This window comes from Perissodus microlepis, chromosome 15 (genome assembly GCF_051167445.1).
Source record: "Perissodus microlepis isolate ML-2025 ecotype Zambia chromosome 15, ASM5116744v1, whole genome shotgun sequence".
NCBI classification, from domain to species: domain Eukaryota; kingdom Metazoa; phylum Chordata; class Actinopteri; order Cichliformes; family Cichlidae; genus Perissodus; species Perissodus microlepis.
In genome coordinates, this window is record NC_140475.1 from 4,813,354 (window position 1) to 4,830,852 (window position 17,499).

The 17,499-nt window shown below is 39.8% G+C and overlaps 2 protein-coding genes across 7 annotated transcripts in view; both read left to right on the forward strand.

Moving 5' to 3' along the window:
- Positions 1 to 9,174, forward strand: part of evlb (Enah/Vasp-like b) — a 50,153-nt gene extending 40,979 nt beyond the window's left edge. For 2 of the 5 annotated variants that reach the window (XM_084952923.1, XM_084952922.1), the window contains exons 4-13: positions 1,526 to 1,592; positions 4,138 to 4,208; positions 4,387 to 4,634; positions 4,799 to 4,896; positions 5,093 to 5,132; positions 5,496 to 5,547; positions 6,048 to 6,105; positions 6,191 to 6,251; positions 6,370 to 6,427; positions 8,078 to 8,194. In XM_084952923.1, the coding sequence (XP_084809049.1) occupies positions 1,526 to 1,592; positions 4,138 to 4,208; positions 4,387 to 4,634; positions 4,799 to 4,896; positions 5,093 to 5,132; positions 5,496 to 5,547; positions 6,048 to 6,105; positions 6,191 to 6,251; positions 6,370 to 6,427; positions 8,078 to 8,115 (791 nt within the window). In that variant the 3' untranslated portion in view covers positions 8,116 to 8,194. Of the gene's footprint in view, positions 1 to 1,525; positions 1,593 to 4,137; positions 4,209 to 4,386; positions 4,635 to 4,798; positions 4,897 to 5,092; positions 5,133 to 5,495; positions 5,548 to 6,047; positions 6,106 to 6,190; positions 6,252 to 6,369; positions 6,428 to 8,077 lie in introns of all 5 variants that reach the window. The other 3 variants (XM_084952920.1, XM_084952924.1, XM_084952919.1) reach the window with 3 other exon arrangements.
- Positions 9,175 to 10,523: 1,349 nt separating this feature from the next.
- yy1b (YY1 transcription factor b) lies at positions 10,524 to 15,792 on the forward strand. 2 transcript variants are annotated; one of them, XM_084952925.1, is made up of 5 exons: positions 10,524 to 11,250; positions 12,430 to 12,592; positions 13,680 to 13,740; positions 14,175 to 14,333; positions 14,656 to 15,792. In XM_084952925.1, the coding sequence occupies exons 1-5, from the start codon at positions 10,713 to 10,715 to the stop codon at positions 14,836 to 14,838; spliced, it is 1,104 nt and encodes a 367-aa protein (XP_084809051.1). In that variant the 5' UTR covers positions 10,524 to 10,712; the 3' UTR covers positions 14,839 to 15,792. The 2 variants fall into 2 exon arrangements, with proteins under 2 accessions (XP_084809051.1, XP_084809052.1); XM_084952926.1 differs by having other exon boundaries at positions 10,525 to 11,250; positions 12,442 to 12,592.
- The last annotated feature ends 1,707 nt before the right edge of the window (positions 15,793 to 17,499 follow it).

Consider the following 17,499-nt stretch of genomic DNA (forward strand, 5'->3'; position numbering starts at 1 on the left):
TTATAGCTTTAAAACTTCAGGTTTCATCATCATAATAATATATTATGATGCTGTCAGGTTGCCCATCAGCCACTTAGCATTGGGCTAAAATTGTTTACATTGTTTGTTTATATGACACATGATAAAAATGCATTTTAATTTCACATGCAACACCACAAACAGGCCAAGCATGCACGGGCATTTATTAGTAAATTAAATTTTGTTGGGTCTAAATATGTTCTGGACAAAACCTGGATTCTAAAAATATAACATTAGGATCTAAGATCAAACACCATGCATGTGTGTAGGACGGGTGTCTGATAGCAGGCATGACTCAGGGCTTTTGCCATCATTGTATTTTTGGTTTCTGTTACTTGATCAATAGCAGCCATTAGCACCATCAGCCAGAGTCTATTCCATTAGAGATGTGAGCAGTGGAGAGAATCGTCAGTGAGCAGTGACCCTGAAAACAGGCTGACTATGTAGAGCCATAAAACTGTTATGTAAGGGACATCTTTACGTAGACAAAAGGGAACATGGTCTATAGAGTTTTATGCCTATTTCAAACACTTTTACAACTCTTGATTAGGTTTAAAGGGAAGTGATCATAAATCAACCAAAAAGTAACCAAAAAAAACACCACAAGATTCCTCCTTACTTACTTCCTTAATCCAGAGGAATTAAGTCATGAGAACATCCTTGACATTGACATCTGATTTAATTGTAAACCCCAAGTTGAAGTCTTATCATGTGTTCAATTAATTGCATTTCCTTTCGGGCTCTATCTGCAGATCTCACTTATGGTAGTAAAAGGATTAGATACCAAAAGCCTTGTAGCTCAGACAATAATGACTCTCGCATACAGTATATTTGATTTTGAGCCTCATCCACCAAAGGAGATGCCACAATAGTTTGTTTTTACTGAGTTTGTAACCACAGCTGACAGAATTTCCTCTGTTCTCAATTAGGTTCATCTGTTTAGAAAGAGCAGCTCAGACACTCTCCAGACCTCGCTCAGCCGCTCTGTTTTTAGTTTTGGTGATGCATAAACCCATCGGCAAGTTGTATTTCACCCCAGAAGTACTCGTGGGGCTCTGGCTGACATTTGTTTGTGCGCTTGCATGCGTTTGTGCTCATATTGACATTTCTGTGAATTTAAAAATTTAAGAGAAGGCGGCTCTCAGATGTCGCCTCACTGCAGCATTACGAATCAAATGACTTGTCTCTAAAAGAGCGCAGGAGTAAACAGAAGGACAGCGTTACAGCAGGACATCTTCTGCTCCCCTTCAACAGTAAAAGTGCATGAATGAGTTTAAGCTCATTTACATGAAGTCGGGGATTATCATGCTTTTCACTGCACATTACTTATTATGGAAATGAGACAACATAATGATCAGCCGCTGTTACGTTCCTTGTGATTTTATAGTTAATTATCTTGACTGGCACTAATTTTAACTGACATAATAGTGCTGATAATGAAACATTAAGGTCAACTTCACTCTATCTGTGTCTTTTTCTTTCTTTCTGTTTTCATTTGCATCTTTAGGTCCAGCTCTCCAGCGCCAAGTCCAGAATGGACCGACTTCAGATGAGATAGAAGCTCAGAGAGCAAGGTATGATTTAAAAAAGACGTTTTCTCCTTCTTTGCAAGGCACTCAATGTAACATGAACCCCTGTTAGCAGATTATTTATTTGTTTATTTGTTTATTTTTAAGCCCACCTTGTCTGGCAGCTTTTGCAATCAGAAAAATTATGTGAATGAACTGTGGTGCCAAAAAAGTGGGAGAAAATTAGTATCTTGTCATCCATGAGAAGAAGATTTTTAGTGAAGGATCACAGTCTCTTGTGAACTAAAGCAAAACTCATCCCTCCCCTCCTCTTACTGTCCTCTGTATCCCTCCTACCTTCCAGTGGGTCACAATGATAAAGACTGAAAGTTTTACAGTAATGGCTAAAACACAAGTAGTCCCAGTTTTCTAAATCATAGTGGCAGATTAAAATATACAAAGTAGTGGATAAGCAGTATTCAAAATGACCCTTAAGGCCATTTCCACGGTTTACACTGTGGCTTGCATTTCTTCCACTGCGCCTGCTGTTCCTCTCTCCACTTCAGAGACGGACTCAGACACAACGAGGTCTTTGTTGCTGTTTTTAAACTTATTTCAGCTCCGCCTGCTGGTTCATCTAAATGCCGAATGCCAGTACTTAAGAGAACAAATATGAAGGGAATTATGGCTCTGTCTGATCCCCATGTCGGATGAACTGTTCCTCTGCCACAAAGGATTATGTCTGCAATTGTGAGGGGAGATTGCGTGCGTTTGCGTGCTGGTCAGCGGAAGCAAATTAATTTCAGAGAACCGCTGTTTACTAAGCACCTCTGCTCCTGCTGTGCGCACGCTGCTGTCACATCAGACAGGTTGCTGCCTCAGATGTCACATCGCATATCTCCTCAAATCAACGACAGAGATGTAATGAGATAGGAGGGATAAAGATCGAGGAGAAAAGTGATGTTGGCTTGGATGAATGAGGAGCAGGAGATGGGCACACTGTATGATATAAGACACAAAAACTTGTTTACTTACTAAAGAGCAGGTGAAGAACAAATCAGGAATGATCTGATAGTTCAGGAGGCATTCATCAGCACCTTGATAATTAGCCCTAATCAAGGGCTGTACAGTAGATGATTATTTATTAAAGACCCAGCTGGAAGATAATTCTGGCTCATTGGGTAATAATTATTTAGTAATTATCTGTCAATATAATATAGCTCTTCACTTTCTTTATGAGTCGTTAATTAATAACTAATACAAAGCCATTCATGTGTCTTATTAAGCAGATCTCAGTGGTTCCTCATTACCTCGCTATTACCTCAAGTAAAGTGAATGCTTAGTAGTAATTCATTTGTTCCTCTGGAAAGTGCAGAGCAATTAAGTTATTGGGGGATTATTTGTGAAATCAGGCATTTCTGAGTCAATTTTTTTAGTAACCAAGCAGGTTTTTGTGTCCATCTTTGTTAAGTGTTACCATGTTGGGATGTGATTTCAAACCTCTGACTCACGGTGACAGCATGCGAGAAAAACTCACCATCTGCTAGAGCTTGAGTGCAGTTTGTACAGTGGTCTCATTAGACTTTATACTAAACAACAGCAATTAAGGTAGTGACTTTTAGTTAAAACTCCAAAGAAAAACATGTTTCAAATAATTACACTATTTTTTGTGTTGTGTTGCCTCATTTCCGATGTGATTCCAAAGAGCTCACCTGGACCACGCACTGTAAAGTGAGTTTCCTACGCCCAGAGTTACCAAATGAAAACAGACAGACACTGACAAAGACTCAATGGCAGGGAAGGACTATTTATACACACATTATGTAATCATAGGAAGCGGACACATCAGGTTAATGAGACACGGCTGGAACCAATCAAGGTAATTACACATGAGAAGTAAAAGAGACACAAACTAACAAAGTAAACCAGGAAGAAACTAACTAAATACTGAGCCACTAACTAACTCATACACACACACAGCAATACTGGGGGTGGTGGGAGAAATAAACCAAAATACAGGGAATCAGATATAAGCAACAAACTCTAAACACTAACAGAAACTACCTTTCCAGTTTAACAATAGCTAAACACCAAGTATCCTTAAAAACTAAACATCATCATATAGAAACCAACAAGAAAACGCGTATTATGTAGATGAGAATTAAAAACTTAATAGGAACTCAAAATCCTGGAATGATAATGAAACAAACATGAAACTAAACTATAAATAAATTTTTAAAAAAGAAACTATAGTAGAACCCATCCCATAATCTAAATGTTATAGAAGAATACCAAACTCCAAACCCAGGGGCTGTGACAGAAACTACCTGACACAAACGATGATTATGGCTTAAGAAGAAATATCCCAAAAGAAGTTACACGTGTGGAGCTTTAATATCTGATAAATATTGGATCAAGCAGATGGAACATTTGAAATCAAAACCTAATGGCGATCCTAGCGCATCTTTGAGGCAAGTGGACATTTCTCTGTCTATTACTGTGCGATGGTTTTCTGAACTTTTTCTGTAGGTGGGTAAATTGTCAGATTTTAGGACAAGATTTAACATTTTTGATATTAAGTGAGCAGCTGTGATCCTTCCTGTCTCTGCAGGCAAATGATGGAGCAACAGCAGCAGCAGATGCAGGCGCACATGGAGCGGGAGCGACGGTCCTCCAACTCAGGTACTCACACGAAGTGCACAGGTCAGCTAAAGTTCAGCTGGTAAAAATAGTTCTTTCATTCAATTTAAAAATGGTCTGCGTCTTCGCCTAAGTGCATCTGAACCCACACAGGTGTAAGTGCGGATAAATATTGCACAAAGCGACCGAGTTTCAATCACTCGCTGCACTTTTCCTCTAGGTTCTCCTTTCCAAGGCCATCCTGCTGTGCTCTCCGTTGCCCCACCAGTAGTACCTCCACCGGTGATCATGGGCGGCCCACCTCCTCCTCCACCACCGCCAGGCCCGCCGCCACCGTCAGCAGGGGCGCCGCAACCTCCTCTCCCTCCTCCACTGCCCTTAGGTGGAGGAAGCCACGGGGATGAGCCCTCTGCGCCGACAGGTCTTGCGGCTATGATTGCTGGAGCCAAACTACGCCGTGTTCAAAGAGTGAGGCAACACTTTATGATGTTTGGATGAAATTTCTGTAAACCATGCGGGATATAGCTGGATTATCTCCTTCAGATTTGACTGACATACTTTAAAATGTTCATGATTTGCACATAGCAGGGAGTAACGCACAATTGTCGTTTTTTTTCCTCTACTTTCTTCAGCCTGATGACAGCTCTTCAGGTGCCAAAAATGAAGCTAACCGAACAAGTGGGGGGAGTGGAGGACTGATGGAGGAGATGAATGCTCTGTTGGCACGAAGGTCAGATCAATACAGGCCGAAGGTCTTTTTCACTCACATACTGTTGCTATATTAGATACAACTGTATCTATAGCTATATTATATACAACTGGTCACAGATACAACTGGTCACTGAAATCTTTAGTTTTTTGTTTAGTTCATTCTGGAATTTCAATGAAATTCCTTTTTCTCACTTGAGGCTTCTTCTTTCCTCCAGAAGGAAAGCAGCTTCAGAGAAGCCCGAGGACAGCCAAAATGTAAGTGCGTGCGAAACGGAGATGGTTTGCAATTCATGAAGCTGAGCACTGCTCGCTCTGTGATTTACGGTGATAATTAGGTTAACGGTTTAGGCAGGGATCAGGATAATGTTGATGCTGATTATATAAGGGTGATAATGATCATTGTTATCATTTATGTTGTGATGAAAACATCGAGAAATGATGATAAAAGCTCAGTGCTAATCATTAATCACAAGGAAATCAGATTAAAGAAGTCTGGTTTCACACAGGTGAGACTGATATTTGCAGAATATTCTGCATCAAACTGCTGGCTCGCTAACGAGGATAATAGCATTTGTGGTATTGTGAGTGATGCTTACCGATTTCATTGTGCTTCTCTAGGATGACCCAAATTCTCCGTCGCCCAGCACTCGGAGTGGACAGAACTCAACGGGTGAGAAAACTAAACACAGTTACAAACCACGTTTGAAACACATGAAAAAGGTGTGGGACGGAAAAGTAAAAATATTAGAAGCAGATCCACAAATATTTCTAAGAGAAAGAAAAAATAACTTTTAACATGTACAGAAGTTTGGAATTAAGGTTTTTTTTGTTTTGTTTTGTTTTTAAATAGACACTCACCACTTCATTAGTTACACCAGTACTGGGTTTGATCTCCTTTTGCCTTCAGAACTGAAGGTGCTGAACACGGTGCTGATATCGACATGATACTAACAAATCATTACAGCATGTTTAACATCACTTTATTGTCACGGAGCTATTTTGGTTTTATTTAGGTGTGGTATCACCGTTTCTCATGATAGTAAAACTATTACAAGTTTTTAAAAATCCTGATATCAAATGGGATTTCCGAGCAATGATAAATCCAGAAATGCATGTAGGACTTTTTTTCTCTCTCGTTTTTTTATCTGATCTTTTTCCTTTGTCGTCTAGACGGAGCAAAGAAGCCCTGGGACCGAGCAAACTCTGCAGACAGGGCAATGGCTTCGAGGTGAGAAAGGGAATCCCCACTGCTTGTCACTGTGAAGCAATACAGTAACAACTAGTGTGACAGAGAATTATTTTGTGTTACGCAGAGCACGACCTGCGGGGAGTGGTGGCGACACAGACTCGTTAGACCTCGATAGAATGAAACAGGTAAAGAAAGCATTACCCAGCAAAATGTTTTGCTATTTTGTTAAAAGTATAAGCTCGTTTCCACGGTAAAGCAATCAATTGCTGATGTTTTACGAGTTACCCGTTTGTGCTTCAACAGGAAATATTGGAAGAGGTGTTTCGTGAATTGCACAAAGTGAAGGACGAAATCATCGATGGTAGGTTGGTTTAATCTTCTCTTGAAAACCTGAGGAGGATCATTTTCTCTCTCCTAATTCATGTTAATGAATATTTAAAAGGAAGCCTATCCAGCGGAATTGTGGGAGTTTGATAGTTATACACATGTGTAACCACTAGGTTGCACTAGATTCACAGAAAAGTACAAATGGATTTAAAACATCAAACTCTACAAAAGCAGTATCTTGAATATTTGAATTTGTTTCTTGCACAAGAAAAAGATGAATCCCTTTAAGACATTATAATAATAATAATAACTATTAGTACTATTTTTGTTGTCGTTATGTGCTAATCTGTTTAATATTATCCCGGTAAGTTTACCATTGCTCACCAAGAGGATATACATTGCTAAATTGCACATTGTTCAACTCTTAAATAGCCTACATGCATAATATTTAACATCTGACATTTAGTGACATCAGCACGTTTATTAAATAATATCTAGAGAATGTTATAATAAAAGTCTCAGAACAAAATAACAGTGTTGATTAACTAAAAGGTTTTCTAAGTACAATGTAAGAACACATATGCATGACAGATTGAAGGTATGTTGGTTATAAGATTATTATAGTATACTAAGATTAAGTGAAAAATTAAACTGGAAGCAAAGAAAATTAATTTTAGTTAAGTGGAAAAAAATTAGCTGAAATCGTATTCTGTACTTACAAAACTACTTATGAACTACTACTGTACTTACAAAATAAAATAAGATACAGAGGAAAAATAAAATAGTTTTAGTATCAGGAGACTTTGTGTCAATTTTTTTCCACAGCTTTGATGTGTCCGTGGTAAACAAAAAAGAAAAAAAACTTCTTGTGTCTGTATAGCAGAATCTATTCTGCAACTTCTTAATTAACTTCTTCATTTTTCTCATGAATTACAAACAAAATTAAGACTAAAACTAATAAGCAGATTATCAATAAATACATTAATAAACATATCAAAAACAATTCTATACAAGTACCATATCATTGTATATCATATAAAGCATTGTAATAAAAACTAGCAAAAATACAACATAATAATGATAATTGAATAAACACTGGCTTCTGTGTTTTTAGGAATAAAAGAGCAGCTGAGAGCAGCTTCTTCTATTAGTTTAACTATCTAAAAATCCACTACATATGGCATTCAGTACACAAATAGGCCAAAGTATTCACAATAATAACAATGGTGAAATATCCCACAGAATAATTACATTCAAAATATATATTGATGTAAGTAAAATCACTAAGTAACTTTTTATGTGTTTTACTTTGTTTTGCAATGTTAAAGTGTTAAAGTCTGTAGTGTAGCTGTGCAAGAGCAACAACACAGGATGAGTAGAAAATGATCAGATTTACTCAAAGGTGTGTAAAGGTATCCAGAGGTGAAGATATGTTGTGAAATGTAACCTGTACTAATATTTTAAGCTTAACAAATTAAAAAACTAATTTAAAAAGGTAGAAATGAAATTAATGCACATATGAGTTTTGAATTGTATCAGTTTTGCTATTTTTGTGCAGGTTATTGCTCACAGTAGCACTGCATGTGTCTGACAGTATACATCAGTTTTGTCAGGAAGCAAAAATAAACCACACTGATGATGTTGAGCTCTCAAATATGACACACTTTTTTCTCTCTCCTTACAGCCATTAGACATGAACTCAGTCGAGTTAGCACAACATAATCTTTCAGAGCGACCCCCCCCCCCTCCCAGACGTGAGCCACCTTTTTTTCAAACCATTGCTCCTGCAGCAGCTGCTGGGGCCCTAAAGAAGAAGAGGAGGAGGAGGCGGAGTCAGGAAGGGAGGCCCAAACTGTGACATCTACTCATCCCGTTCAGCTGCGGTGTTGAAGCACTGGTGCAAACGTTGCTGTAACACCTCAGACGTGTCTGTGTAACATTTGATTTGTTTGTTTCTGAGAGGAATACGTGAATGGGGCGCACTCTCGCACCAGTTGCTCTCATTTCTTTGTCTGTTTGTTTGCCCAGTTCTCCCCTCTGTCTTTGGTCCAAAGGATATTTGATGCTATGATTTTAATTGCTTTACTTTTTCACAGATTTGTTTTTTAAATCGTCATTACTGTCACTTTCATTATTATTACTATCATTCTTATGATTGTCAGCGTGATGTCAGTAATGAGTAATAGTAGTAGGGTAGTAGGGGCAATGGTAATAACGAGGAAATAATAATGAGAATATGATAGTAATGATAATGTGGATATAATATTGCACATCACTTTATGTCAGTGTTTTAAATTTTATATCGGTTGTTTTCATTTTGTTGTTTTCTTTGTTTTTTTTTTAGATGCATTTGCAAGATCATCCTCTCTTTTTTCTCTTCACCTGATATAAAATATTTTTTAAAGATTTTTTATCCTTTTCACAGTTATGTGTGGAACCATGGCAGAAAAAAAAACAAGACAAAACATAAAAAACAGACCTTGAACTGAAACCGATGTTGGAGTAAACACAAATTTTGGATATTGCAATCTTATGAAATCCAAAAAAATAAACACTAAAAAAAGAGAAAATAATAAAAATAATTAAATACACCCGAGTATTTGTGATCATGTTGTTAATAAAATGTTTATTGGCTGCAAGGATATGGTGAAGTATTGTTCATTTTATTCTCTCCTTTTACGACAAAGTGCTTCCTGGTTTGAGAACAACTACAAAAAGCAAAAAAATATAACGGAAGTTTAAAATGAATTGAAATAAACTGTAAAACACGTCTTGGATAAATGAGGTGGTCTCTTTCCTTTTGTGTGTTCGTTTTGGTTCTTTACAGTTTTTGTCTCCACAACACAGAAATCTGCTGTCATTGAAACAGGTGCCATAAATTACTGCTGCTGAAACACATGTGAGCGCTTTTGTGCAGTCTCAGTGTGTTTTTAAAGTTCACATTTGTGTAGCCTGTTTGTGTAATGAATGTCCCTGCAGAGATATTCAGTCAACGATCAGTTATGTGATACAGTTTTTACATATGATTTGGTGATGAGACCATTCACAATTCAACCACTGGAGTGTGACGTGTTCCTTAAAGACCACATTTACAAAATACAGTATTCACTAAATATTATTACTATCATTATATGAAGATTGCTTTTTAAAACCTTTCATAGTGAGTTGTGTAGTTATTTTCACATCTTTGTTTATATTGCTGTGTTTTCAAAAGAATGAATCAACCCACATAAAAAGCCCATCAAGACACAACATGAACTGCAGGGTTGTTGTTCACTGATAAAACTTCATATAACTTCTGAGTGCAAACACCGCACCAGCTGCTGCACCACGGCTGTCCAAGCCGCTGTACTCGACACGTTCTGATTATTGAGGCCAGCAGGTGTGAAGGACCACTTTGTTCTCATTGCTCAAACATATACACTCACCCGCTTGTCACAGCCACGATGCACAAAAGAGCATCTCTGAACACACAACGCATCGAGCCTTGGAGTAGATGGGCCAGAGCAGCATAAGACCACACCTGGTGTCACTAGTCAGATACAAACAGGAAACTTAGACTACAGTTTGCAAAGGCTCAATAGAAGACTGGATGTATGCTTGAGGTCACAGGTTACAGAGTTAGAAATCTCAATATATCTTATATTTTTATATTTTATTTTGTCGGGTTATTTTTTATACTTAAAAAAACAAACAAACAAAATTCATTTGTGATGTATAGTTGATAAAGTTAAACCAGGAAAAAATATAAATATCACCTATGCCCATCAAAAACACATTTTTTAAGTTGCCTATTTTGTTTGTTGCCCTTTTTTTTTAAGTACATTTGGGATCTCCTCGCTCTACCCAGTGATTTGCTGTATTTTAGAAGCAATTATCATTTGATTAAAGTTGCATAAATCAGGTGAGGTTCTGAGATATTTGCAGTAATATTAGCACAAGTGAAACTGTGCATTTGTCATAGTATTAATAACAACAAAAAATATTATTATTATTAATAATGATAATAAATTGTCACCCTGTTTGTGCAACTAAACCAGAAACTGTGTATAACCTCATGTTTACGAACTTTGGGAACCCCCACTATCGCTAGTAGCACTGTTATCGCTGGGTTCAGTGAAGTCTCGCGATGTTTCCTTGTGACAGAGGATAGTGGCGACGAGAACTGGCGTGGGACGGAGTGAAGAGAGTTGTTATCGAAGAGGGAGAAGAGACAGCGGCAGGAACAGAGCAGGGGGTGTGTGAGTGAGTGTGTTTGTGAGGTCCTAAAAGGAGCACAACACGGCGTGAATGAGAGAGACAAGCTGGCGAATTTCAACATGGCATCCGGAGATACGCTGTACATTGAGACAGACGGCTCGGAGATGCCGGCCGAGATTGTGGAGCTCCACGAGATAGAGGTAGAGACGATACCGGTGGAAACTATCGAGACCACGGTGGTCGGCGGGGATGACGACGACGACGGGCAACCCATGATCGCGCTCCAGCCACTGGTGACGGACGACCCTAGCTCGATCCACCACCACCAGGAAGTTATCCTAGTCCAGACCCGGGAGGAGGTGGTCGGTGGGGATGACTCGGACCTGCATACGGACGGCGGTGGAGGGTTCGAGGACCAGATCCTCATCCCGGTGCCGGCTCCTGGGGTGGAGGACGAGTATATTGAGCAGACTTTAGTGACTGTAGCTGGGAAGAGCTCAGTGGGTCGGGTGAAACGAGGAGGCGGCACTGGTGGGAAGAAAGCGGGCAAAAAGAGCTATTTAAGCGGCGCTGAGGCCGGCGGAAGAAAATGGGAACAGAAGCAGGTGCAAATAAAGACACTGGAGGGGGAATTTTCTGTTACAATGTGGGCATCGGGTAAGTAACCTTAGCCTAGCTGTGTTTTAACAGCTCCGTTGTTAGCCGTTGCATGAGGCCTCATTACCAGGGCGTTGTCCTGCTGCACCAGACTAGTTCCTGGAGTGCTCCGTCGCACCTCCGTCAGAAGCGACGTGTAACACAATTTTTCGATCCAAACCCCCGCTGTAGTATATCGAAATGTTTTTGTTTTGAAGGGAGGCCATGTTTTAGGTGTTGCTGGGCGCCGCCATATTCCCCGAGACGAGTAAGTATGGCGGCGGCCCCGAAAAAATGGCGATAGTCGTGGCCAGGCAGAGATGGCGGCGGTGCTCGGGGGAGTGAGAGAGAAGCAGCTGGGTTTCGGGGGGTTTTCTTCTCTTTAGGCCGCGAAATTGTGGCACTTTAAATGCACAAAAGCAACTGATACAGTACCTAGGTGTCTACTGTGTGGTATTCGCTTATATTATGAGTCGGGAGCTGTTTAGCAGTTAGCTCTGGCTGCTGTTGCTGCTAGTTAACCAGACAGCTCTGCTCCTGCATAAGGCTAGCTCCATTAGGCTAGGTGCAGAGTGATACTGAGCAGGTGGGAATTTATAATCGCATAAAAGGCTTTTATGGGCCAAACGAGAGCTCATATTATCTGTGCCTGTGATTTATATTACACAAACTATATAAAGAACTGTTTATCAGAATAACTTTTAGCAATATACTTGTCTACATGTTTTCTGAGTGGACACCGCAGTCATCTATTTTTAGTGCTCTCTGCTGGTTGGTAGTGAGTAGGAGTCATTTACACACATGCACATCTTATTTGCACGCTTATCTTGTTATGTGTTTGTGTGTTAGTGTCTCTTTGTGTTTGTGTGTTTTATCCCATTTGAATTATTTTTGTTTAACATATTTCAAACATGGAATTAATTCCCAGTTTGCATAATCTCTTGAAAACAAAACTATTGTAAACAAGATACTTATTTGAATTAAGAAAAATTTAAGTTAAAGTTTGCAAAGTAAAGGTAGCCGTATTGTGAATAACAGGTAAACACCCTAATGTGAATATGTGCTTTTATATTCATTTCTCCTGGGTAATTATAAAAAAAAAAACAACAACCCAGGGGGCACATGTTTCCAGCCTCCTGAGGCTTGTAGCCAGGGTAACACCAATATGTTATCGGTTCAGGCTCTGTAATGTGTTTCTAGATGATAATAAAGACATTGACCATGAATCGGTGGTGGAGGAGCAGATTGTTGGGGAGAACTCTCCTCCGGATTACTCCGAGTACATGACGGGGAAGAAGCTGCCCCCTGGTGGTATCCCGGGGATCGACCTTTCAGACCCAAAACAGCTGGCTGAGTTTGCCAGGTGAGTGTGTGTGTGTGTGTGCCAGGACCCCTGCCTCAGTCATTCCCAGCTGTAAACAGACCTGTTTACACTGTCCACACAGTTCTGATGAATATGCACAACAATACCGCTGCTGCTCACGAATGCCATGAGTCTGAAAGGTCAAAAACACACAGGGTAAATTTTAGCTGCACTCTGCTAAACTCTGGAGTTTTTTTTTCCTTAGTTTTCCTCCCAAGAATTAAAATGTCAAGGTTTGGTTACAAAATGTAATTAGGATTTAAAAACTGTGTCAGGTATTACACAAACATGCCTTGTGATTATTTTCTCTGTTTAATGTTTGTGCACAAGTGGATTAGGCCATGTGTAGAGTGTTTACTGGAGAAGCTAGGATGTTGTTACTAAATCAGACCAAAGAGAGGCTTTCTGTTTACCCTTATTATATTGTATTTTATTACGAAATGATGATTAGTTGATTACAAAAGCCCGTGGTGCACTATTCAGTGTCCAGTGAGTCATTTTGTGAGGTTTTTCTTTTTTTAAATTAATTGTTTGTTATTGCCTAACAATGTCTAGTTGATTTTCTTATTCTATCAAAACAGTGCAAGAGTTAACACTGAAGGAGTTGTTTCTTTTTAGTATTTAGTTTAGTTACTTATTTGCAAAGAACAATAATAATGCTGTGGTATATTATTTACCAGGTCTAAGAAGTTTATAATGGTGAGACTAGTTGCTGTGAAATCAGTGTGCGGTTGATCTGACGTTTACTTAATTAACTGTTGATCTCAGTCTGTTTTAATCTCTGTTGATGTTTCAGTTGCCCCTTTTAGTTGAGTTTTTTGTTGTTGTTTTTTTGACTCTGTGTCTCAAAAACCATGACAAGGTGTTTAAAAGGCCTGTAAATATTACATTAGTTGGATTTTACTTTAAGCGTACCAGTGTTTATTTGTAAATAGATGTATACCTGTAATTGGTCTTGCTGTTTTCATTATGTGTGTCTTTTAAATGCGTTTAAATGTCCTTTAGGAGTCAAGTTAATCAATAATCTGGTGTAACCTGGACCTGTAGATAACACAGGAGCTTATTTCTTTATTTTTTTTATTTGCAGAATGAAACCCAGGAAAGTCAAAGAGGACGATGCCCCCCGCACGATAGCTTGCCCTCATAAAGTGAGTTCATTGATGTGTCCCTCCTTGTCAGTGTTCTGGCAGAACGGAGCTCATAGCTCCTGATGGGTTTAAAAGTCTTGCACTTTGTTGCTTTCCGTGTAATTGGAAATTTCACTGAAGGTTATTTAAAAGCACTTGAGTGTATTGATTTTTATGTGTGCACTAGAACAGTCAGGCCTTATCTGAATTAGCTAATGTAAATGGGTTTTGTTTGCTCCGTGAGCTGCTTGCTACTTCAGTGTGAGGCTTTTAAGAGTACATTATCACTTCAGGAGAGAATAGGGGCACTCTTACTCTATCCCACTGTTTTTCACAATTTAAAGATGTGTCAGAGAAACTGCAGAAAATGCTGAGCTCCCTTTAAGCATGCATTTGCAGAGAAAACCTTAACCTTGCTGCAAAGCACCTTACTAACTGCTTCTTCGCTCCTTCAGGGCTGCACAAAGATGTTCAGGGATAACTCGGCCATGAGGAAGCATCTCCACACCCACGGACCCCGTGTGCACGTCTGCGCAGAGTGCGGCAAGGCCTTTGTTGAGAGCTCCAAGCTCAAGCGCCATCAACTCGTTCACACAGGGGAGAAACCCTTCCAGGTTGTACACACACGCACAGACTTTCCATATAAAGCTTATAAACTCAGCACTGCAGGGTGCTTAATTCAAGTGAAGGAAAATGGGCTAAGTAATTTCTCCCTGATGAGATTCACCCACCAAATGTCAGTAAAAGTTTATCTTTGGTGGGTAAATGACACCGGCTGGAATTGTTTAGTCTTTTCAGACAATTTCTGCTCGAGCGATTTTAACAAGTGATTCTGAATAAACACTGACATATTTTCATTGAAATGAGACCATTGCTGTGGAAGGTTTTAAAGACGCACTGTTTAATCATTCCTCTGCTCCTCTCCTCTCCCCTCAGTGCACCTTCGAAGGCTGCGGGAAAAGGTTTTCTCTGGACTTCAACCTGCGCACGCACGTGCGGATCCACACTGGAGACCGGCCCTACGTCTGCCCTTTCGACGGCTGCAATAAGAAATTCGCCCAGTCAACCAACCTAAAGTCTCACATTCTCACACACGCCAAAGCCAAAAATAACCAATGAGAACGTATCCGTCAGCGTCGAGTCACGAAGACGAAAAAAGAAGAAAGAAAAAAAAGAGCATTCTAGCGACACACGTGAGACCTCGTTTGAAGATGGAATGAGAAGCTTGAGACTTATTGATTTATATTAAAAATCTGACAGATTAAAAGACTTAGAACACTGAAATTCAGCTGGTTTTTCCTGAGCCCCCTTTCTTCTTCTTCTGCTGTCATATTGGATGAGGAACGCAGTGACTATTCCCTAAAGCCCCAGCCAGCACAGTCCCTTCGTTTCTCCAGTGGCACTCAGCTGCCAGAAGATGGAACCCATGGACAAACATCAGAGACTTATTTTTACCGGAGTGATCAGAGAAGCAGCGGGCTATTAGCATTTTTATTTTGTCGCATTGCTTTTATTTCCCTCAAGTGTGCATATTGTACACTTGACTCAGGCTGTGTTTAGTATAATTGTGTTTTGTTTTGTTTTTTTCTCCTGCATTAAGAGATCGTACCTATGATACAAAAGAAGAGGCCTCAAGACTTGTTTGACCTGTTTCACATGTATACAAAGTTTAAAAAACAAAACAGCTGTATCTTTGCATTTTCACACCTTCTTCGGTTGTATTTTTCTCTAACCACAGAATAACCTTGTATACTTGTATTGTATGGCTGTATTAAAATTCAGTAGACATAGATAGAGGTGTGATTTAAAGTGTTAACCGATTAAACTTTAGTCATGAGTTGCTTTATATTTTCTAAGAACCGTCTTTACACAGATGAACAAGTAATATGATCTCACTCAGAGCCTGTCACAGTCAAATTACCTGAAGCGTGCTTTGAATTGACTGAGAGACCATCACTTTCTTTGTTAGAATGTAATGTACAGACGTCAACCATGAACTTCCTTTGTTCATATTTACACACATGTATCTCACCTGCCCACCAATAAAATGGGTCATTCCAACTCTGAACTTCACAGTTAGTTTTTACTAAAGTGGGTCTTCTTTGAGAGTGACAAACTTTGTGTGACTGTCAGTCTGCTGCTGCACAGCATCTCCTCTGGCACTGTGCGCCATGTTAATAACCGAGAGGGAGCCAGAAGGAAAAAGGAGGAGACGGTGCAATGTTATAAATGATTTTTCTCCAAAAGTGTGGAAAACAAGTTTTGATTAAGTCCTAAAATACTGATACGCTCATCTGACACTGTTCCAACTGCTCCTTTGTGTGACTACCTAATCAGCCAATCACATCACTCATTGCATTTAGGTATATAGACATGGTGGCCTTGTTGAGTCTGTGCAATGAAAGTTAAGGCAGTGCTGAAGGCAAAAGGGAGCCCAACCCAGTACTAGTAGTATGAATGTGCGTAAATGTTAGACAGAAAGCACTTAAGCATAGAAAAACGTTAATGGGTGAATGAGACACGTAGTATAAAGTGCTCTAAGTGAAATTTATGTAGTTTACTCCCCCAAACAAAAGACCACAAAGTAGCCTGATGTTAGCCCGTTCCCAGTTGTCAGCTCTGATTCTTATGTCTTAAACTGTCCATCATCAATTTTCTCAAAGGTGGAAGGTGTGTTACGCCCGGGACAGGTGATGGACAGGTGTAGGCATCAAGCACAAAGAAAGGTTCCAGTCGACCAGGACGGGAGGTTCACATTCAGAGTCTTATTGGTTTACAAGACCTGTGCTGGCAAATGGTATGGGCACTGTAATATAATTTCAGATCTCTTTAATAGTTAATTGCCTGGGTGACCTCTCTTTTGGGGCTCTCCTCAGCTCTTCTCAGGAGGGTGGCACGGTTGCTCCTTTGGTGGTCCTCCTTGGGTCCTCGTACTCTGGGGCCTGGATCTCCTCCATACCTGCTTCATGCCCTGGGGGACGGGGCTACGGCTCCCCACATTCCCTAGCAGATCGTTACATGGAGAAACCTTTTGAATACAAGCGTGCTGATCCACACAGGTGTACACACAGGTGTTCACAGACACGAACTACACCTTTCTTAGCTGCTACCTCAAAGCACATTGTGCGCTGTTGATCTTGCGTGCTGCACAATAACATTTAATATTTAGTATCTACTGTTATCTACTGTTAGCTAGTTTATTGTGAAGGTGTTGTATTTATTATGTTGCTCTTTTTTGTTTGTTTTCTCTTCTGTTTTTTTTTTTTTTTATCTCCATACCAGGTGTTTTGTTTGTTTTTCTTTTTTTTCTTCCCCCTTTCTCACCATCTCTTCTCCCCTCTACTTTTCTTTCTCTCCCTCTCTTTCTTTCATTCTTTCTCCCTGTCCTATCCCCTAGTCAAAAAAAAAAAAGTTAATTGCACTACTGAGCACTCAAAATAAATTAAGTAGAAAAGTTTTAGATTCACAAGATGCAGGGTTCTTTGTGCAGACTTGGTGGAAGGCTGTGTGCAGAAATGCAGGATTGAACCAGAGCAAGGTCAAGAAACAATAGCCCTCACAGATAGATGATGCCTCAGATGCATGAAACTAGGTAAGAGGTCAGGCTGCATGCGTGTGTGTGTGTGTGTCCATTCTAGGTGAAGCTGCAACTGAGGGAGGAGAAGAAGAGCACAACCTGTCCGCCAATAAGGGGGGCTAAAGGTCTAAACCACGGCCCTTCGCAACGGTTTTTGACCAATCAGATAGATGCACATTCTCTTTCATAAATATGTGTATGGC

Coding starts and splice junctions, on each gene's coding strand:
- yy1b (XM_084952925.1), top strand. CDS start 10,713: ATGGCATCCGGAGATACGCTGTACATTGAGACAGACGGCTCGGAGATG. Junction 12,593..13,679: donor CAGCTGGCTGAGTTTGCCAG/GTGAGTGTGTGT, acceptor TTTTATTTGCAG/AATGAAACCCAGGAAAGTCA. Junction 13,741..14,174: donor CGATAGCTTGCCCTCATAAA/GTGAGTTCATTG, acceptor TCGCTCCTTCAG/GGCTGCACAAAGATGTTCAG.